This window comes from Vicia villosa, linkage group LG3 (genome assembly GCF_029867415.1).
Source record: "Vicia villosa cultivar HV-30 ecotype Madison, WI linkage group LG3, Vvil1.0, whole genome shotgun sequence".
Classification (NCBI taxonomy): Eukaryota; Viridiplantae; Streptophyta; class Magnoliopsida; order Fabales; family Fabaceae; genus Vicia; species Vicia villosa.
This window is the reverse complement of record NC_081182.1, coordinates 13,333,935-13,357,501: the sequence shown is the minus strand read 5'-3', so window position 1 is coordinate 13,357,501 and position 23,567 is coordinate 13,333,935. Positions and strand designations below refer to the sequence as shown.

General features: G+C 32.4%; 2 protein-coding genes across 2 annotated transcripts; one reads left to right on the top strand and one right to left on the bottom strand.

Annotated features, from left to right (window-relative positions):
- Positions 1-6,166: 6,166 nt before the first annotated feature.
- LOC131657575 (AT-hook motif nuclear-localized protein 29-like) lies at positions 6,167-6,961 on the top strand. The gene has a single exon (XM_058926958.1). The coding sequence runs from the start codon at positions 6,167-6,169 to the stop codon at positions 6,959-6,961; it is 795 nt and encodes a 264-aa protein (XP_058782941.1).
- A 5,806-nt stretch (positions 6,962-12,767) lies between these two features.
- On the bottom strand, positions 12,768-16,402 carry LOC131660363 (uncharacterized). Its single transcript, XM_058929602.1, has 4 exons — positions 16,109-16,402; positions 15,953-16,024; positions 15,785-15,854; positions 12,768-13,083 (listed from the first exon to the last, which is right to left on the bottom strand). Exons 1-3 carry the CDS (start codon positions 16,271-16,273, stop codon positions 15,795-15,797), a joined length of 297 nt encoding a protein of 98 aa, XP_058785585.1. The 5' UTR covers positions 16,274-16,402; the 3' UTR covers positions 12,768-13,083; positions 15,785-15,794.
- Between the last annotated feature and the right edge of the window lie 7,165 nt (positions 16,403-23,567).

The window sequence follows — 23,567 nt, the reverse complement described above, 5'->3', positions numbered from 1 at the left end:
TTGTGGGCATAACCTATAAAAGCTAAAAGTTTAGATTTAAAATCTTAAGAAGACCACTAGGGAAGAGGATTCGGCACACGGTTGGTCAAACCTGAATAACTCTTTGGTGATATCTCTCTAACCTTACTCTCTTTAAACACACATACAAGTTTATGCGTGCATGCATCTGTTTGTACACACACATATAATCTATCACTAAAGGTATAATCGAATATATTTCTAGTGTATGTATAAACCAGTGAAGACGAAACCACAGTTGTAAATTCAAGTTATAGCCGAGGTTTAGTCTTTGAAGAGTTGGATTTAAAAAAACGTATGAAATTGTTGTGAACAAAGCATACAACTTTAATCTCGGGGAGACTATAAAAATAAGTCATAGTACCAATGAGTGAATTGTTGTGGAATTCAATATGGCTGCAATTAAAAAGAATGGTAAGGTCTTGAGGGATTGTACTAGAGAGTGAGCTTGGGGGAGTTTAATGGAAACAATTAGATAGGATTAGCAAAAGATGCCTTTCCATTTACAATGATGAGTATTCTTTGACCTTGTTTTGGGAATTGGAGATACTGATTTCAGAAGATTGAACATGTAATCTGTCTCCATTTCTTCTGTCTTAATAATAGCATAAAGGAAAGTGAGGAATAAGAGGAGGGAAATCAATTTGTGAGTTTAGTGTGTAAGAAAAAGAATGAGTGTTTAGATCAAAATTTATGCATTAGTCCAACAAGAAAGGTTAAACACAAAAATTAAAAGTACATTGTATAAAAAATTGCAATTTTTGGGAAATAATGTAAGCGTGTTAATTTTGATTATATTGAGTTTGGTTCATTATAAAACAGTCTTAAAATTTCTGTTGTGGTTTATTGAGCTTTTCTGTAAAAACTTATGTACTTGGATATTGAGATCAACTTAAAAATCTCTAAAAATGTTCGTTAGCTTAGTCTGAGATAAAAACTATATTTGGTAGGAGATTAACCTGTAAAAATCTCAAGATGAGCTTGTATTAAGGTTCATGGGCATAACCTATAAAAGCTCAAAAGTTTAGAGTCCAAACAATAGTTGATTGAAATTCTTGATTGATCAAATCTAAATCTCTTGATTTTAACAACTTCATTCTTGCTAAATTTGATTCAAATTAAATCTTCCTTAAAATGCACTTAATAATCAAATCTTAATTATGATGATTGAAATCCTTAATTGACATAAATATTAAGATTCAAGTAAATATTTCCTTAATGCAAAAAGCACAAATACAATCCAGAAAAATTCTAATTCTGATTGTATATAAATGGAAACTCTTCACCAAAAGCGCAATAATTATCTCAGAATACTTGTACGCGAAGCAACCCAAAGTGAGAAAGATGTCTCGAACATGGAATATTTTGATTGACATCTTTCCACATAAAATAATTTTGAGTCTTGAACAAATCAAATAAAATCTTTACTTGAGATAAAGAATAATTCAAACTTCTTAATTAAGGGATTCAGAATGAATTATTTTGATTATATCAAATTCAATCTTGCTTCCTTTAAACCGAAAAGCATGTAATCAATCAAATATATTTGAGTGGATATAAAAGGAAGCAATTCTCCTTTAAATAAATCAGCTCCAAATATTTTAATAAATGTGAATACAAATATATTTTCCAAATTGATTTGGATTAAAATATTTCTTGTCTAAACGCAACTTCAGCAGATTTTTGGAAGAACTAAAAACTGAACAAATCTTGAATAAAATCTTAAGTAAATCATAACCCAATATGAGTAGCACGCGAACAAGGATATCACACAACATGTTCAAGACATCTTGCTTAACAAGGTGCTTACACAATTTCCCATTAGACCTTTCTTTCAAAGAAACTTCAGTAGAATCTTGGACTTAACACGCCTGAACCAAATCTTATAATAACCTCTAGAATCACACACAATCAAATGAGCCAAGATGTGCTCAAAATTTTGCGTCATCTTGCCTCTCATTTTGCCTATAATAATAAACCAATCCAAATGTAATAACATAACGAATGATGATCTTCCTTCATTTTTTTGTTGGTCATCTTGTTGAATATCATGCTTCATAAATATTTTGATGTTTTGAACCAAAAAATATCATATCTTCATCAAATTCAAAATCTTTCTCTTCCTCGGCCTTGACATATAGATTTTTCCTCTTCTTGTCACATTCTTCATCATCGACTATCTTTTTCAGCTTCATCTTAAGTTTATGTAATTTACCAAATGAAAATCCAAATCCAAGGAAGACAAGTCCATATATTTAAAAAATTGTAATAACTTTAGGTTTCCAACTACGGATTAAGCATATAAGGAAATTTATCATCAGATCCTCATTTTAAAATTATTTTCCCAGAGTTCCCATGTGATTCACAATTTGAATGAATCATTTTTGCATATACAATATGTTTTTTTTTTCATGTTTCATTTTAGAGTTTGTATTCATGGTTTAATATGTTCATCCTAACCCTTTTTACCTCAGTTGTTCCTTCGTGGATATTTTAAAGGGTGTTTCACATGTCTTTTGCAGTCTCGCTATGAGAAACACACATAAACTCATCATGACTAAGAGGAGTAGTGATGATAATTTTAGTTTTCAATATGTGCTTTACTTTTACTTTTTCTTCTTTGGCCCATTCATTTGTATCTTTGTTCACCATAATACCATTAACTTGTTGCATGAGAATAAAATGACCATTTTCACAACTTTTGAAATATCATAAACCACCTCATCTATGAAGGATGAGGGATTGTTTAGTGAATTATTTGAAGTCATTCCTACCTCCAAGGACGATTATTCTTATAATATGAGTTAGGCTCTGATGCCACTTGTTGACCAAGTGACTCCAAACACAATGGAGTGGGGGGTGGGGGAGTGAATTGTGATATTCAAAATTCGTAATTAACTTATAAAAAATTTATGTTAGAAGTTATGAATTAGGTAGAAGAACGTGGAAGATGAAGAGAGATACCCGACATAAATTAAAATAGTCAATGGAAATTAAAGAGAGAAGAGTTTATAGAGAGAAGAGTTTATAGAGAGTGACTTAGAAATTTATACAGGTTCGACCTAACCACTTGGGCTACTCCTATTCCCTAAAGTTTAGTTTTAAGAGTTCCACTAAAATATGACTTGAGATTTTAAAGGATTATTAGCCCACGAACCATCAACGACAATCAAACAAATTTTTTTCATAGGCTTAGCTCAAGAATCTTCATCTAAATTTTTTTCAGGTTTAGCTTGCAACCCTTAAGTCCTTTACAAATACAACTCACAATTGAATCACACTCTTGACTAAATAAAATTAATCATATCACCATTTTCAACACAATTTACAAAAGGAATTTTAAATCTTTTAGCACTACAACAATTCTCGTAAGAAAACAAATTAAAAAATATAGAGAGTAGAAGAAAGATAGAGAGATTTCTATTCAAAATTGTGGTGTGAAATGGAATAAGGAGAAACCTCCTTTTATATAGAAATTTTTTTTGGCTAAAAAATAAAATGACACATGAGCCAAATTAATTGATTTAATCTATTAAACTTAGTTGATAATCGATTAAAACACCTTAAAAAATGAAAACCTTAATCAAGAAAAGGAAACCTTAAAACGGATACATGGACTAACCAATAAAAAGATTTTATAATCGAGCAAGAGATCTCTCACCTTGTTCAAATCGAGTGAAATAAGTCCTTAATCGATTAGACAGTGTGTAAACTCTCCTAGTTGATTATAGAACAATTCTTAATCAATTCCATACAAGCATTGGTAAGTTTTCAAGAAGTTATATGAAAACAAAGAGTTTGAAAAATATTACTTTTTTGTGTGTGTGATTGGTTAGTAGTTCAAGACTTATTCTTGTTCTTTTATAATTTAACTGATAATTCTAAGAAGCTAAACGAAGGACCAGAAAAGATTTCACACTTTCTCTCTTTCAAACTTTAAGATTCTCTACTTGATTCATCAATTTGATTTACACTTCAATTGGATTCTTGAATTGTGTGACTGATGAGGCTTAATATATCTTCTTGATCAGGTGCCATCATCAGAAGCTTTAATTGACAATTGATATCAACTCCCCATGTCACAAAGAACTTTATGTTGAGATTGTAATTTCTTGTGTCGAAGCAGGTTGCTCGACAGTTACAAGGTTGTGTCGAAAATAGCCTAGTGTGTGTGTCAAATTTGTGTGTGTCGAATTGTCGAAGGATTTGCCTCGACAAGATTTCGAATTAGGCCTATTTTTGTAGTTAACAAAATAAGGTATTTTGGGCTTTGTATTTTGGAGCAAGCAAATCCAAAATCTATAAATAGGGAATAACTCATATCCTTGTAAATACTCTTGAACACTTGCAGTTGCAAATAAATTCCAATTTGAAAATAGAGAGAATCTTTGCAGAAATTATTCTCCTTATTTTGTTCAAACCCTAATCTTTTTCTTCTAAATTATTTTTTAGTTATGGGTTCTAGTTATGTCTCATTTAAATTAGAAATTAAAAAAAAAATGATTGTTTAGAATTAAATTCTAAATAAACAACTAATATTGTTCTAAGGCTATGAACAATGGTTTTACTATTCAACACTCTTCTTTTTTATTTTTTATACTACACATTATCTTCTCTTTCTTCCAAGTTCCACCTAATAATTCAACACACATTCAATTTATACTCACTACAATGATTTTGTTTAATAAAAATCAACATCCTATTCCACCACCATTCACAACACACTAAAAAATTTAAACATTCAAAACAACCAATAAAATTTTACAAAGTATTTTGTGGACCCCACTCTTTCCACATTCAACATGTTGAAAACTTTCAACACCAATTAATACACCTCACTTTAAACACCTTATTCAACACTCATTACAAGGATTTAACTATTAAATTTGTTTTTCAACACCCCATTGTACATAGCCTAATCCAACTAATACATTTCAGTTGAGTTGTGCTATTGTTCAGATCCAATATATATCGTAGATGTTTAGCATAATGAAAAACGCTTATTAAAAACAGTTACTGAGATTAATTTCAATAACAACTTTTATTTGAAATATTTTTAAAATTTCTCTCTCTAAATCTCAACTTTTTAAGAATCCATAGAAAATAGATGAAAACTTATAAAAGAGATTTTGTTTTGCAAATCAAAATTCACACAATTTGTATTTTGTAATAGATGAGCTTAGTCTCTAAAAAATCAATTAAACATAATCTATTATGTTTTGGTAATATTGTATTACTTTTTTCACCATTTTGTAAAATTTTCATATAATTTACGAAAAAAATATGTTTAATAAATAATTTAGAGATAATGAGAATTTAAATTAAATAATTCAATCAATATTAATTAGTTTTATAATTGTAAGAAAAACAGTCAAATTCTTCAAAGTAGTACTGTAGTTATTGAAATCAACTAATATTTTAATATTAAAATGGTAGATAAGTTTCAACATCTTACATTTCCCCCTTTTATAAACCAAAAACCATGTTCTCCCCTTTGTACAAATCAGGTATTACAACCCTGGAGCTAAGTATAATCACATGGGTGCTAGACTTTTTTTTTTTCTTTTTAAAAGTGTAAAATTAAATAAAATTTGTGTTATTTCATATAAGTATTAATTATTGATAATTTAACCATTAATATATTAAACGTTAAAAGAAAAAATAAACAAACATTATTTATGATGTTAATTTTGTATATTTTTTGCAAAAAAAATTATATTTTATATTGAACAAATCAACTCAATAATTAAATAAATGAATTAATTTAAATATTAAACTAATGAATGTAATAGTTTAATTTGTTTATTTAATATACTGAGTTTCATAGATCATTTAGAGTAAATAAATATAATGGAATATAATAAGGTCGGTGGTCTCGGATAAGTGAATGAATTCTGTGGGTGATGTAAATATGTTAAATAAAGTAAAAAAAAAAAAGCGTTTTGTATATGGTCATTATGATTGACTGGAATCTTGTTTTTTATTCCTCAATTTTTGCCCTAAAACATTGAATTATTCTAATTTTAAAAGACTAAAATTAAAATATCAATAAAATATTCATCTCAGGTTCTTCACCACTAATATTAAAAGGTGGAAAGGTTTGGCAAAGCAAGACAAACAAATAAAGACGAGTACAAAAAATTAGAGAATGTCTGACCATGATGCTGAGAGAAACCAAGAGCTTCAGCTATTCACCGCACCACAACCAGAAAACGAAACACCAAACACTAACACCATCGTAGATAACAATCATCATGCATCTTCCTCCACTGTCTCTCGTCGCCCCCGAGGGCGTCCTCTTGGCTCCAGGAACAAACCAAAGGTGCCTGTCATAGTAACACATGACAACACTAATGTTTTAAATTCTCATATGATTGAGATTAGTGTTGGAGACGACATATCAAAAAGTGTCGTTGATTACGCTCATCGTCAGGGGCGGGGCATATGCATTCTCAATGGAGATGGACTGGTGACACATGTTAGACTTTGCCTACCCACAGGAAGAGTTGTAATCCTACAAGGAAGGTTTGAGATTCTTTTGATATCTGGGACAATTTTCCCAATGCCAACCTCAATGAATGTTGGAGGATTGACTGTTTACTTATCAGGAACAAATGAACAAGTGATTGGGGGAAGTGTAATGCCCCCTCTGGTGGCTTCAAGTTCGGTGACTCTGACAGTTGTTTCCTTTGAAAACACTGCACCAGAAAAGCTTTCTTCGGTGGTAATTGATCGAAAAGAACATCACCTCCCATGCCTCGACGAAGTTGTACAAGTGAGAGTACGTGATGATGACTTATTCAATGATAGAGATTCAACATTTAGAACAAGAAACACGATGAGTAGCAACATCAATCATCCATCATCCTCTACTCAAGATCGTATATTCGAATGGGATACTACTGCAATCGTAACTCCTCCACCCAAACATCCCCGCTTCTAGATAGATTGTCTAGCATTTTACATTTTGATATTTATTTTGATTTTTAAAACACCTTTATATTTATTTAAATAATTAATTTTGTGGGTGGAATGAAGTTTTGTTGTTTTATGTTTACTTTTTTTCATTAATTTATTTATGGTGGTTGCTTATATAATATAATAAATAGAATATTAAATTTATTCATAATATTTTTTCAATTGAGTGAAAGTAAGGGGTGAGAATAGGTTAGGTTGAATAACAAAGATTTGCGGTCTAGCTAACACAAAGTTAGACTTTTTAAAATTGAAAATGTATAAACTTTTTTATATGCCTTTAGTTAAAAAAAAGTTAGTCTACATAGCATTGAAAAAATTTATTAAACTTATCATACCGTCCTATTTAAATAAATAGGCTTAATACTCGAAGCTCATTTTGGTCTTATAGATTTAAAAAGACTATTTTGGTCTCTCTATTTTTTAAAATTTCTCATGTTAATCCTTTTTATCCAAATATCAATAACAATGTCAATTTTCGCTAATGTAAAAATGATATATTACATTGAATTTTTGTGACCAATTTAAATACTATATAATTAATCAGTCACTAAAATGTGTTTATTTTAAGTTTTCTAAATTTGTATTTTGTTCTTACATTGAATTTTTGGTCTTATATGATTTATTTTAAGTTTTTTAAGTGAGAAAAAAGAAATTTCTACAAATAATTTGATTTTCATATATAAATTTATTTTACCTCTAGCTCCTTTACCACCCTGTCACGCCTTCCCTAATCTACCATCTATAACACGAGCGCCCTTAGCAAAAAGGTGTCCTTCATATTCAATGGCCAAAACTGGCTTATAGAAAAAGGCTTGGTAATTGGAAGGAAACTCTTTGGAAAAAGGGAGGTGGGAGCTTTTGAACCGGGAGGATGTCAATGCCGACTTTATTCCAACAGGCTGTGGGAGGCAAAGGAGCCCTGTCTGCAAAGGGCGCCGCCACTACCACCTTGTCAATGACGAAAGGTGAACCTTCTTCTAACCTTTGAGCCTTGGCATCTAGTGAATCCAAAGTCGGCTCTTCCACTAACTTTTTTTTTTCCTTTTGAGAATGAAACCTCCAAGATGACTCTTTGAGTTGTTGGTACCCATACTGGAAGACTTAATATTTTTCCACCTTTTCCTATGCTCCTCGACCGAAATCCTAGAGCCTTGGCATATGCCAATTTTTAGCTCCTCGCACACCATCTCAAAGGCCCTAATATAACCCCAAGATTTAGGAAACAATTGAGAAGGAGTGGCATTAAGAATTCTCACTAACTCCACATAAAAAGGAGAATGTGGATAAGAACTCCTATGTCTTTGATGACAAGGAGGTAAAAGTAAAGGAGCGGTGAAGGAGGTTCAGAGGAAACAGGCGAGGTCATTCTCTCTGACGGCGAACAAATCTCCAGGACGGCTGGATCCTCATTCTCTAAAGAATAAACATTTACTCCCAATAAAAAAGAATGAATTTGTTCTTCAGAAGAAATAGACACAAATTCGCCAACATCCTTGGACATGACGAAAGAGGAAGACATTTTGTTCTTGAGAAAACAGTAGAAAAAGAAGTCACCACCATTGTCGTAATTGTCAAAAAATTACTATTTACCCAAAGCCTTACATCTAACGTAAAAATCTCATCTCAAGCATACCTTCGCAAAATCCTTTATACAAAATAAAGAAAAGAAGGAATTTATACCTTAGAGAAGGTTGTGAGCAAAGAGATGACAGGGAAAAATAACTTGGACGGACTTGTAGAGAAAGGGTAAAATCGAGCAAATGCTAAGAGGGAAGTATTTTATAGTGAATAGCATACAAGAATCTCTAAATCCCCTCAAAGTTTTAGAAAAAAACAACATGTTTCTAACATATGCCATTAACGTTTAAGGTCTTGAAAAATAGGTCGTCATTAATTACATTAAATAAAAGTAAGCACTAACACGAGGGGATTGATTGACATCCTGGCTGACATTTCTTAGCTAACGGGGGACATCTGAAGCTGACTCATATATTGAGGTTTCTGATAAATCGGCAACTTTAACGGAGGGACTCGCCCAGTGAGCATGGTCATCCTTGTCTAGAGAAATTATTGACATGGCGAGGGGCGCGCTCCAAGAGTTTAAAGACACTTCTTCCTTAGAAAAGCCCTTGTTCTTGAGGGACTTTGTTATGCTATATTTATAGAGGCCTTAAACCATAATGCCCTCGCCTAGGAGTCGTGTCGCCCGAGTGATGACCTGGAGACCTGCCCAAAGGTAACCCTGACGTATGAGTCAAGGAAGAAATAGTATCCAGTAACTCTTGAAATATAGGTGGTCAATAACTTCCCTTGAGATGAAGGGGGCGATTGACGCCATTGAGGGTGACTTAAACCCTAGGTCCTAGAAACCTCAATAAATACATTTGCCCTCAAGGAGAAAGGGACAGACCCTAAGCAATACACATTTCCTACACCATAAAGAGCACAACGTTCACTTAATACACGACCACAGGTAATTATACGCTTGCTACTAGGAGTGTTCAAATCCAAATCAATCTAAATAGAAATCACAAACCGATCCAAAAATATCGAAATCTGCAAAAAACCAAAATTTATTGGATATGTTTGGATGTCATTTTGTGAAAACCACTCGGTTCAGATTGAATTTCAAATCGAATCGAACCGCGTGTATATATTTTTATGCGTATTTATTTTTTATTAGTATGGTATGTGACGTGAATTTATTATTAGATAATAACTATTTTTTAATAATATTTATTAACTTGATTTATCTATTTATTTTTATTATTACAACCATAATCGGTCACTCTCATTTTGTAATATTAAACTTTTAATATATCATATGTTATATATTATATCAAACCTATGAATCTAAGTTTGTTAGTATTTTAAAATATTAATAAAAATATAATTTGTAATTTGGATGTCCAAAAATTGATCCAAATTAAGTCGTATTTAATTGGATCAGATCGAATCGGTTTTTTCAATATATCATTTAAAACCGAACAGAACCGCAAGTAAATTTATCTTTGAATCGGATGAATTTTTGTCTTAAAACCGATCCAAACCAAACTGCGAACATCCCTACTTGCTACCGAGCACCACCAATCATCAGCAAGTCTCCCTAAATCACTTTAAAATACCACCGTACAGGGCTTCTCGCTATAGTGGTCAATTTTTCACCTCCATAACGTGTTATAAACCTACTAAGGTCCATGAGTCTTCCTGTCCTTGCAGAAAGAACATGCACACATGTATTTTTTGACTAGTACAATTCTCTACACTTTCTCACAAACAAATGACCAACGCACTTGTTTACGCACGCTAATTCCAAACAAAAAGCTTAAAAAGCAATTCGATTTATTCAGGTTTTCAAAACAATAAGATTTGTTTGCTTTATTTTTAAAGGCTGTTGTGGAAATATTACTTGTGTATCTTTGAGCATTTGAAAGTCAGATGGACTGAAATATGAATAAATATGTTGGGTAAATTTTGGAGTATGACACCTATGTCACAAATGTAATAACGTCTCTATGACCATAATACAAGTTACAACCTCCATTGGGGCTGCATTACCACATTTGAATGTGATTTCTGTTATAGAAAAAACAACAACACGATTGTCATTTCAATAGGCACTAGAATAAGAAGAAAAAAATGAATCTCTTTTTTCTTGATTTGTATGAATATGAGATTTCAAAAGGGAATATAGGATTCTTCAATTTGAAGGGAATCTCATATGCATACAATCTCATTTTTGCACAATATAGGATACCGTTTAGTTGTGTCGTCGTCGTATGAATATGGGAGTTGAAAAAAATAAGCATGATTGATATGAATATAGGATTTGTAATAGGGTGGAGTTTGCAACAGTCGATGAAGACATGTTTCATGTGCAGAAATGGAGGTTAGAGATCATAAAACGAATGAAAAAGATGGAGCGATAAATGGAGGAGATTTGGATTTTTATGCAGATAAAAAAGTTTATAAAAATTTAGTTTCATCCTTCATGTTAGTGACTCTGATTTTAAAAACATTATTGGTGTCAATAGGGGTGCTCGCGGTGCGGTTTGGGCGGTTTTGACGAAAAAAATCATCCGAACCGCAAGAGAAAAAATCGTGCGGTTTGGTTTGGTTCGGTTGGCTTTTAAAAAAAATCCGAACCAAACCAAACCAAACTAATGCGGTTTGGTTCGGTTCGGTTGGTTCGGTTTTTTACAAATATTTTATCGAGCCATACATACACATATAGATGACAACATGATTTTATATTTAGACATACACTATCAAATAACAACAAAACTCGTCATATTTTGACAACAATTTTCCATTTAATATGTAAAAATTAAATTAGACAAAAGTGGAATATTAAACATAAAATAATAGCATAAAACAATATAAAAATAATCATAATAGAACAAAAAAATATAAGAGACAAGAGATTAGTGGAGGTGAAAAAGAAAAAAAAAGTGTTGAGAGATTAGAGAAGAAGATGTGCGATAAAAACGAAACTGAAATACGGAACATTTACATAAAAATGAGAAGGTGAAAAAGAAAGAATATAAGAGAGTATATATTATAGAAGAAGAAGGAAGATGCATGTGGCAAAGAAGGTGTGATAATGTTATTAGAGATTAGAGAAGATCGGGACTGAAATTATATGTGTAAGGATGAGAAAATTGTTGGTAATCATAAGGCTTAAGTATAATAGGTTTAAGTTTGGGTTGGATGTGAGATAAGTAAAATTTAGGTTCTAACATAATGCGGTTTGATTCGGTTTGGTTCGGTTTACAAAATACAAACCGCAAACCGAACCAAACCGTGCGACTTTGTTAAAAGATGACCCAAACTAATCCGAACCAAATGCGGTTTTTTGCGGTTTCGGTTTGGTTTGGTTTGGTTTGCGGTTTTCTATTGGGTTGGTTTGGTTTTGAACACCCCTAGGTGTCAACTATAAATACGTCTGCCTTATAACCTTTTTACAAAGGAATTTGACATTAGGGATACTAAAAGAAATTTAACTGTTAAAAATTAATATTTTTAAATAAAATATTAATACTGGACAAAAACCAAAGATTTTCTAACATGATTGATATATTTAAACCTTGAAAAAATATATGAATTTTTAAAATATTCCTATAGAAAATATATACACTTAAAAATATAAACTACATATCAAAATCTAAAAAACAATCATATCATCAATACAATATATTATTCATTCCTTTTTATAGGTTTTAAATATTCTTGACACTTGTATATTATTACGAATAAAGACAAAAACAAAACATAATAAGAAATCTTATTAGCTAAGAAAACACATTAATAGTTAATATTCTTAAAATTGAAAAAAATCATAAAAACTATTGGAAATTTATCCACCAATAACATAGCTTTTAAATCTTTTGTTTTACTTCATATATTATTTTCTTTAAAAAACTTTAGTTTCAATAAATAGACTTACTCATTAATTCACTTCACTGGTAAGAAGTGACCAAAACTTTCACAAAATTTTAATATTTTTGTAGCTAGCAAAGTATATAGTTACAGGTGCATCACTAATAAGTGATAACCAGATTGTAGTATTCAGCAAAAATATTAACCTTGGTTTTCAAAGTTAATTAAAAATCTAGTTTAAAAAAAAAATTCATTTCTAGTTGCTGAAAAGAAGAAAAATTAAAATATAAATTTGTAATTGTTGAAAATAAATAAAAGACACAAATAAAATTTATGCAAAATAGTTTATGTTGAGCTTTAGAAAAAAAAACTAATAAAACAAAGTAAATTTTTTCTTATAAATGGGACTAGGGACTAGAGGGAGTACTTACTATTATCAACATTCAAGCTTAAAACTTAAAATTACACTGTAACGTTTGAAGGGAAGATAAAGTGATGGATATATGGGAAGAGCAGAACACTGCTGATATATAAAACAAAACAATTGAATTTACTATATCTTTAATACAGTTTTTTTTCAGCAACATTTATACAGCAAACGGTAACCTTTTATTAGAGATAAACTAAGGGAGAGCCACAGCAAGTTGAAACTGACCCTGTATCCAAAAATAGTATAAGTCTCACTGCAGTTTGTTTCCATTTTGAATCCTGCCAAGATCATCATCACAAATAAATCAATAAATCAGCATTCTTGTGCCTCTAATTTCAGAGCATTAAACCCAAATAATAAAGCTATCACAAGCACATACAAAAAAAACTTGAAATTTAGAGCATTATATATATTGGCCATGAAGCACTGATACATGCAATCCCTTCATGTATCCATAATGGACACATATCCAATATGATACAGACACTCTTTGATACTTCAGTGTTACATCTAACGCACAACTTTGTTGTTTGCTAAGTCAATATTTATGAAGCCCGTATAAACTAAATTGTTGACGTGTGGTTTTGTTCCAATATTCAATATTGTATCAACTATGCCTACATTCCAAGATATAATTCTTAGAAGTATCCTCCAAAAAATTTAGAGAAAATATTGACAGACACATTTTGGAAGCTTTTTTTATACTAAGGGATATAAGTACAACTCCAAAATCTTGACCTTGTTCTTCATCATGTTCATAGAAGAATTAGAGAACACTCCTTTACTCATCTTTTAAATTGATATTAAAAAAAAGATAGAGAGATACGGATGGTTGTGAGATATTAGTGGAGATGTACATAATTCATTTCATGATGGTGGTGATCAACTTCGTGAATCGAGAAATTTGTCTCTTGGTGAATTAAAATTAGAAGCTATGTGTTTTTGGATGATGAGAATGGGGAGGTGAAAATTATGAGACGGTAAATAGTAAGCTATTGAATAGAGTCAAAACTCAAGACTTATTTTAAATAAGAATAACAGTATTTCATGACATTTTGATATTGATTAGGGAAAGATGTATCTTTGCTTTCTTTTTGTTATAATTACAAGCAATGTAGTCTAGATCTAGTGTTGGGTCGTGGAACGGCTACCGGAATATGCTACCATAAGAACAAGATCATTTTCTGGCACTGTCGAGGTCAAGATAGAGACTTCAGGCACGGTCGTAAGCGAAAACCGTGTTGGTTTCTGATTTGTGTTGGGTCCAGTGCTGTCTATGGCATAAGGTGGACCATGGCGGAGAGCCAAAATCCCGCCATCTCAACTCTTTGGGGCAGATTATGGTGGAAAAACTCACAATATCGGCCAATATTTAGCATTGCGGCAAGCCCAAAAACCACCACTGCTTTCTGCCATGGCACTGCCATTGATGATATTCAATAACAATGGTTGGGCCTTTCTTAACTGGGCCGGGTTTTGATTTAAATAATCAGTTTACTTAAAATTGAGACCTGAGTTCCCTTTCTTTCCTAAACCCTAAAACGCGACAGCTTCCCTTTCCCCTCTGTTCTCTGCAATGATGTTTATGAATTATTAATTAAATCTGTTGAATATTGTGATTTGTGGATTATTTTGCCCATGTATTATAATTTTTATGCTTCCGTGTGTGTGTGCATGAAACAACAAATTTTCCGGTCGATAGGATCTAACGTATCGTGTTACAATCTTTCACCGGCCTAATGATTATTTTACTAAGTGGTGAATATCATCTGCATAAATAGTTGTGTATTAATGGAAAATACTAATGTCTCTTTACAAATATTATCCCGATTATGTAAGGTATGTATATTTTTAATAATTTGTGTCAACATATCTACCATAACCATATATTGTTTATTGCTTCTTAAGAATTTCCCGTATTCATGTCGTAACATACCCGTACCGTATCAAGCATTTGGGTTTCATAGGTAGATTTTAGCACATGACTCTTCATTTGGGTTTCCCGTATTCTTTGGAACAACGGAAGTGCAGAAACGTCGACGAAGGAAGGATAGGATTGAGTCTCAACTCAAATTTGATTGAAAAATCCAAAACTACCCTTAAAACGTTTTAAATTTATGAGGTAATTTTGGTTTTTCATAGGGGAAAAGAATAGCGGGACAAAAACCGCTCCGAGCCGGGAAACACTCTGCCCACTCTACTCGCTATTTAACATATAGAGGCCGCTATAATGTTTTGCACCGTTAAGGCTCTTCCCATAGCGGCCAGCCTCTGCTCTGCTATAGCGGGATAGTGCCGCTATTGACTACTCTGATCCAAAGCCCAAACCCTACAGCATACAACCAAAACCAGCTAGTAGTTTTAAGAGGTAACACCTAGGAAGTAAATATCCTCCATGAACTTTTTTAAGCATATTCAAACACGTACCCCAGGTCTATCATATATCAAATTTTAAAATATTCATATCAGTGTATTGACAAATCGGTGCACCATATAGCATTAGCATTTCACCGTACAATATAGAAAGTAATATAATAACTATATTACCAACAATGTAAATCAAGTTAACAAGTACGCGCAATCGAGTTCAACTATTTTGTCACGTCATAATATTACTTTCAGAAGATCATCTTTGCAACGTGTCAAATTCATGAAACACGATTGGACGTATACACATAGTCAATGTACAGTTACTAAACTCAAGTTACGATTCTCTCATGTGACATTTTCATTTAGCAAAAATCCCAGCCCATAATTAAAACCAATAACTAGATACTTTAAATAACAGAAAAGTATGGACACAAATACCCGCCACGGCATCACTATGGCGGATACACATGACAGTTTTTGAGCTCACCGCAATGGTAAATATCGGTCGATGCATGTTTTTCCACCAAAATCCACTATAACTCAACTCAGTTAATTCTTTACAAATTTATATAGAACTACTCCAAGTAAGTAAGAAGGCAAGAAACTTACAAGCTATAAGCTAATCCTGTGTCCTATTTGAATTATCTTTGTTTTTGTTTCCATATATCAAACCTGTAACCTGAAATCAAAATCGCAACATCAAAATTTAGAAAACAACAGCAAACAGAACTAAGGAATCTAGAATACATAAGAACCAAAAGTGGTAAGAAGACGAACTTGAGGATCAGGAACAGGTTTTCTAGTCTCAACATATCGATGCGTCTCAGCGGAAGCAAGAGCCGCTTTTTCCTACAGAAAATTCACACGCAAAAATTCAATCAATCAGCGTTGCAATAAATGAAAATAAGAAACAGAATAGAGAAAGTGAAGAACCTGTTGTTCACGTTTGAGGTCTTGGGAAGGTTTAATCCAAAGGAAGTAAGCTAGGGTTCCGGCGACAACCCAGGAAGCGAGGTTGCTTCCTCCTCTAAGACCGCCCATTGAATTGTTGACGAAGGATCTTGCGTTCCCTAACGTTCTTCTCCAGCTACTCGACATTTCGAAAACCGAATCAAATCGTAAGGGTTTCGTTTCGTTGCAGAGATTTCACGAAGTTGGGGATTGAGATTGAGAGTAGGAGTAAGAGGGATTCAGTTCAAACTTCAAACCCTTTGGATTTTAACAAACTACTATCCGTAAAACACAAGTAAAATCGGTGTGCCGGGGAAGGGTAAAGGGGTAAATTGCAATCAAATTTTTACTTTTATTAAAAAATATTACTTCTGTCCAAAAAAAAAAAAATTAGAAAGAATTATCAATTTATAATCTTGATCCTCGAACTAAATAATATTGACTAGAAGTTCAAAATATAATTCATTTGAAAAATCAATTACCAAGGCATCCACTGATAAAAATGGTTTGACTAAGTCATATATATATTAGCAACTAAAAATAACCATGTTGGACAATATGACGATTCTCAACCATGTATAAAACATGTTAGACCAATTGGTTCCAAAGATAAAAATTCTAGAATAAGAAAGGAAACTAAGAACAAAAATGGTCCGATTGAAGATATAGAAAATCTAAAAAAGTTTTCAAAGATATTAAACATTTAAGCTCCATAAGAGATTGATCAGATACCTGAAATTCATCAAAATAAAGAGATATTGGTCAATTATGTCCATAATGGAACGCAATAAAATTGACATAAAGTCGATATTGATGATAATTTTTCATATAATATAGCTCTAAAAGTGATAATTGACAACAAAGATAATGAACCAATATATCTAAAGATTGAAGACAAAGTGAGGATTGACAAAAATGAAAATATGCAATTAAAGCAGAATTAAACTCACTTTACAAGAGACATGTTTTTGGGCCTATAGTCCAAAATATGGTTATATGTGTAAAACACTATAAGGTTTTGATGATACATCATAATAATGCAATTTTAATCATAAACATCATCAAACAAGAAGCTATCATAAACAAAAGTTGATCAAATTCCAATGTTAAGAGAAAAACACGACAAATTAAATTCAAACATCAACAACTAAAGGAAATGTAGTTGTAAAAGCTCGTCAGATCTTGCATTTAACTTTTATAATCTTTTTCATCGGTATACTAGTATATTTGCAGAGGATATAGAAGAGGTGATATCAAATTCATCAAAAGCGGACAAATAATACCTATCACCCAAAGTTAGGTTGCTAGTTGGCCATCTATTATTGTGTGATCCCGTTTATCTTAATGTGCACTCATTTCCTAGTTATATCGCCCGTTTCCTGTATTGTTCGCCCATTTGTGGAAATATGGGGAATGACATGTCCCTGCCCATTACGGTATGTAAGAGGAAGTCAAAAGGGGGAAGCTACATTCTCTAGAGTAATAGGGGACATTGAAGGTGCATGAAACATAAGAAAGGGGGTTTGAATTGGGTTTCAAGGTTTAAAACAATTTCTTCCCAAAACAAAAACTCAAGAACACAAGGACAAAAATAAATAACAAAATTACTCCAGTCCATCTGCCAAGGTGTGTAACACCCTTCTAAACCCCCGCGAAAATTAATATAATGTTCAGAGTAAACATGAAACAAGGATGTCACAATTCAAAAATAAGCAAAACCCCAATCGATTGTCATGCTTCACGAGGAACGAAATACTAATTTTAATAAATCATGTTCAACACAGCGGAATTAATTTAAAACGGAATAGCATAATCTTCACCGATGCATAAACCAGTTAAACATAATCCAAAACCAACAGAAATAATAGTATAATAATCCACTCTAAACTAGTGTTCCCCGGTGTTACAAATCAGAGCATGACACCGACGCAACTAACGGACTAGCCTATAAGCTATCCTCACTAAGCTCAATAGCCGCTACTCCTCAATCTGAAAAATGTCAACAGTAAGGGTGAGTCTCATTCACAACTAACAAATGTTATGAGTTCATCAACAATAAAACATCATAAGCATAATATTCACCCAACTACAGTATATTTAGATTTTCAGAAAAACATTCATCAATAACACCAAACACAATTAACCACATCACCATCAAATAACACTGGAAATATTTCAATCATGTTATAGTAATATATATATATATATATATATATATATATATATATATATATATATATATATATATATATATATATATATATATATATATATATATGCAATGCACTGACACTATGCATGTGGTACCAATTCGTCATGGGATTAACCCATCTGACCGATCTAAACATCACCGAGATACGACTCTGCCTGCACTAATTCCACACAATGGGAATTATGTCATCCACTGATCCAAAACATCATCGGGATTCAGCCACCAAAATGAGTATGAATGCATGCATAACATATGATATACTTACCATCATCACCGATCACGATGAACAAAATCATCTCAACACCACGTCACCGAATTTAGTATGCTCATGTTCAGCACCATTCAATAATCACATCATACATACTTCACACCAAACATAACATTAACATCACAGTTATGTTGTCACAACATCACCACACTATCACATTCATCAACAGCATTCACATAGCTTTTATCAATCACCAATGACCTATTATGTACAAGACAATCGATGTCATTCTCAACAACCACCAAAAACAACATATATGCAAATAAGAATTATCCATATAACCTTAACATTTAAGCATATCACCATAATTCAACATATTGAATTATCCCCTACTTGTACAACATACATTCATCATATAACAATCACAATAATGCATAAAAATTAGTATTCATCAATTCCATGTATCGCAACTAGCACATAGTACACAATACCAATACATGTTATTCTTAAATAACATTAATCCATGACATACACATATACAATTACATGTCATTTCCCAACCACATAATAATTAGATCATCTAGTGCTAATCAATTTATTTTCATCACAAAGAACATTTCGTTAGCTTCTAACGCTTTGAACGGGGACCCAAACGGAGTTACGATTCAAAAGTTATGAATTATTTAAGAAATTAATTTTTTTGAAAAGTTGTCAGGTGTAATTGGTTACAGCAATGTTGTTACCCGGTTACACGTTTACGTAACTCTATTCGCTATTTTCAAAACTCGTTTGTAATCAGTTACAGCAGGGCTGTTACCCGGTTACAGCACTCAAAAACTCCCAGTTTCTCTATTTTCCCACGCTGTAATCGGTTACAGCAGGGCTGTTACCCAGTTACAGCGTACCTAGTAGCAGAAAATCACCATTTTGACAGCACCGTCTCATCTCCAACTCACTCCAATTCGTACCAACATAATTATAACACTAAAACAGAATCAAATCACACAATCTAACACATTTCTAACATACTTAGGGGTTATTAAGTATCAAGCATATTCTATAACCATTCTAATTCATCAATTGCATCCAATCTACACCATTTATCTCAAAACCCTAAAACCTAACATACATCCAATCGAGATAAACAACATACCTACCCAATCCTATTATTCATGAATACATAATAGATGATAATCGGAAGATTCCCCCCTTACCTTAGCAAAAGTTCTCGGTTCTTCCTCTTCCAAAGCTCTTTTACGTTCTTCTCTTCCTCTTCTCTTTTCTCCTTTTTGCTTCTAATTTAAATAATTTTTTCGTCCCTCTAAATATAGCGGTTTTCAAGTTTAGTCCCTCGAAATATTTTTTTCAAAGAATGGTCCTCCTAAAAATTTTAATTTTAATTTTTGGTCCCTCCAGCAATTTAGCGGCGGTTTTTACAATTTAGTGACGGTTTTAGTGACGGTTTTAGCGACGGTTTTTTATTTAGCGACGGAATTAGCGACCATTTTAGCTACGATTTGGCCATGAGGGTCCAAAAGTTAAAATTAAAATTTTTAAGAGGACCATTCTTTGAAGAAAATATTTAGAAGGACTAAAGTTGAAAACCACTATATTTAGAAGGACCAAAAACATATTTAACCCTTTCCTCTTTTTCTTTAATTCCTTATTTTATGAAAATAAAATCCAACTTTAGTAAGGTCTAACACTTAGCACCTCCTTTTTACTAACCACAACTCTGGCCCAATAACGTTATTTTTCAATTTCTCCAATTTAATCCAATTAAAATACCAAATAATTCAAATAATTAATTTAAATTCTAATTAAATTAATAAATAGGAAATATGGGGTGTTACAAGGTGGTTTTGCCTTATCAACAAGGACTTAACCCACTATAGTCAAACTGATTACAAAACAACAATAAACGACTATCTATCAATGTTGCAAACCACAACAAAGACCAATTGTCACTTGTTGTAAACCACAAACACTAACTGTCAATGCCTTCTTGAGAATTCTGACTACAACCATAGTCTCTCGAGAAACTATCAACTTCACTCGTTGAATACGAAGGTTTTGTGTTTACATGGATGCTTCTTGAAAGCAGATTACACAAATTTGAAATACAATCAAATAACACAAAAGTTGTAAGCAAGTATAAAAAAAAATCTCACTTGCTACAAGCTAAAGAACAAAAGTTCACTTGCTTACAAAAGTGTACAAAGAAATGACCAGAGTGATTTAGCATCATTTCAGCATGAGTTTTGCAATATTCAGAGTTATTGTAACATCGTTCCAACGTCTCTTTTGTTCTTCTTCTAAGTCTTATTTTTATAACACAAGAAGAGAAGTTCGTCGAAGGATAGAGGCTGAATATGCAATTCTAGCTGTATGGTTCCAATGATCAGTGGGGAGAGGTAGGCAATAGTGTACAATAGTACTGACCTAGCGCCACCCTAGGAAGAGTATACACCACTTATTATTTCCTCACGTGAATGAAAATTTGTTCTTTCATCTCCCAATATTCAGAGGCTTCAAATAGTAGATGTTGAACCATGTTTAGAAGTATCAAACCATTGAGTTACCAAAACCTAAGTCTTTAGAGTCTTCAAAATTGGTCTTCAGAAGAGATCTCTTCAGATCTTCAGAACTTTGTCTTCATCATATCTTTAGAACATAGGACACCAAAGGAAACCTTTATAAGGCCTCCAAAGCTTCCTTGCAAAAGTCACAATCAGAAGCTCTTGTACTAATGTTCCTTAGAACCGTTTCAAAAGTAGAATTACATAATCTTGACTTCCATTGTAGCATAGCACAAGTAATCTTTCAGAGTGTTGAGTTCAGAACATGATAATGTCACACGTCTTCTTACCGGAGTCAGAACATGTAAAGCAAAAGCTACACGCTAGAAAGAAACATGTTAATGTAAACACTTGTTATTTAAGATAACATTTAAAGTTATCATTAAAATTTAAGGCCATATTTAAAACCAATATTGGTCTTACAATCTCCCTTTTTTTGATAATGACAAAACCATGTATTTTGATAGAACAATTCATACAGGGTAATCACCATTAAAAATCAAATTCAGAAAAGCTAACAAGCTCCCCCTGAATCTGTTAATACTTAAAATTCATTTATGCTTGTTCAAAGTCCCCCCCCCCCTGAGCCTAATACTCACAAAATAAATTTTGAAGTACATAAAGAAATATAGAGAAGGAATATTTCCCCATTGACGTCTCATCTGAGTCAGACTAGAGTTGTTTGGTCTTCATCTCAGAACCTAGATGCTATCAGAACACACGAGTATCAGAGCCTGTTTAGAAAATATTCTTGATGCTTTGTATCAAACATCAAAACTATAACCTTGGTTCTTACAAAAGCTTGATCACACACCAGAAGGTGCCAAGCACCATGTCATCAGAAGATTTAGCACCTCAACCATTACCTAACAGACCATGTCTTCTGACCATGTCTTAGACCATGTCTTCTAACCGTGTATTGGACCATGTCGTAGATCATGTCTTCTCACCATATCTTATACCATGCCTTAGAATATGTCTTTTGACCATGTCTTAGGTCATGTGCTTAGAACATGTCTTATGACCATGTCTTCAGAGGGTTTGTAACCTAAGAATGATGTCAAAAAAGAGCATACTAACTACACTTCTAGAAAGTTCTCAATTTCTGAAGTATCAGAGTCTGGTCTTTTAGAACTTTGGTTACAAAAACTTCCAGACAGTTTATAAATTATGAACAGCTTTGTGAAACAGAACAAACATTGTCACAACATATGTTGACATTCTTTTAGATAGTTCACAACTTATGAAAAATTCGTAGTCACATATTACCATTGACATGCTTCCAGAAAGGTCACAAATTCTGAAGCGTTAGAGTCTAATCACCATACTTTAAGAAAGTTCACAACTTCTGAACAATAGGTGTTATCAACACATGATTACCTTACTTTTAGACAGTTCACAACTTCTGAACAGTGAGAGGTATCAGAGCTTGATTTAACCATATTTATATAAAGTTCACAACTTCTGAAACATACATTGTATCAGAGCACACATGTATTGAATCAGAGCACACATGCATAGTATCAGAGCATAGGTTAACAACCTATTTTCTCAAAAAGTTTATAACTTTTTAACACATCATAGTGGCAAAGCATAAATAAATTCTTTGAAGAAATCAAAATATCATAGTTCAAAAGTTATCAGAGCAAGATTCATTTTTAGAAAGTTCACAACTTCTAACAAATACTTTTCATTCAGATGCTTTAGCTCATCAGAGAATTCTTCATGCATCTTGATCTTGATCACATCTTCTGACACCAACTTCTTGGATCTTTTGATTCCATATGGTCTTATACCAGATAATGATCTTCTGATATCTAGCCAAATAACCTGCCTATGAAAACCAGTGAACTTTCACAAAGTTCCTGAATCAAACATCAAACAAATGGTTAGTAGCAAAAGCATATTATATCATGTTTTTCATGTTTTGGTTAAAGATTATGAGAATAGATATTATCAAAATCATAACTATTTCTCCCCCTATGTCGGAAATCAAAAAGGCTAAAAAAAACTTCACAGAAATATGAATAAATAACAAGAAATAAATTTATTCATTGAACGGGAACGAGATTACAGACACGATACAATAAGGGAAATACAAGAAAAGGTAACACCAACAGACACCAAGTTTTATTCACCCATCAAAGATTTTACATATTTTCTCTAAAAGACCATTTTCAGGTCCATTTCTCTGGACTGTTCCAATGATTCATGCCTTATAGAAAATGTTAGACAATAGCACTGATCTAGAAGGGGGGTTGAATAGATAACTTGAATTTTATTGGTGCTCATTTTTAAAAAATTGTTTTTCAAAAACTATGAAAGCTGCCCAGATCACAATCGTCTAAATGATCTATTACTGGTAAGATCGGATATGCGGAAGCGAATGGAATGATTAAGTTTAGCCTAGAATCAATGCTCTAATGCAGATAAGATCATATT

Coding starts and splice junctions, on each gene's coding strand:
- LOC131657575 (XM_058926958.1), top strand. CDS start 6,167: ATGTCTGACCATGATGCTGAGAGAAACCAAGAGCTTCAGCTATTCACC.
- LOC131660363 (XM_058929602.1), bottom strand. CDS start 16,273: ATGTCGAGTAGCTGGAGAAGAACGTTAGGGAACGCAAGATCCTTCGTC. Junction 16,025..16,108: donor ACCTCAAACGTGAACAACAG/GTTCTTCACTTT, acceptor AATTTTCTGTAG/GAAAAAGCGGCTCTTGCTTC. Junction 15,855..15,952: donor AACCTGTTCCTGATCCTCAA/GTTCGTCTTCTT, acceptor TTTTGATTTCAG/GTTACAGGTTTGATATATGG.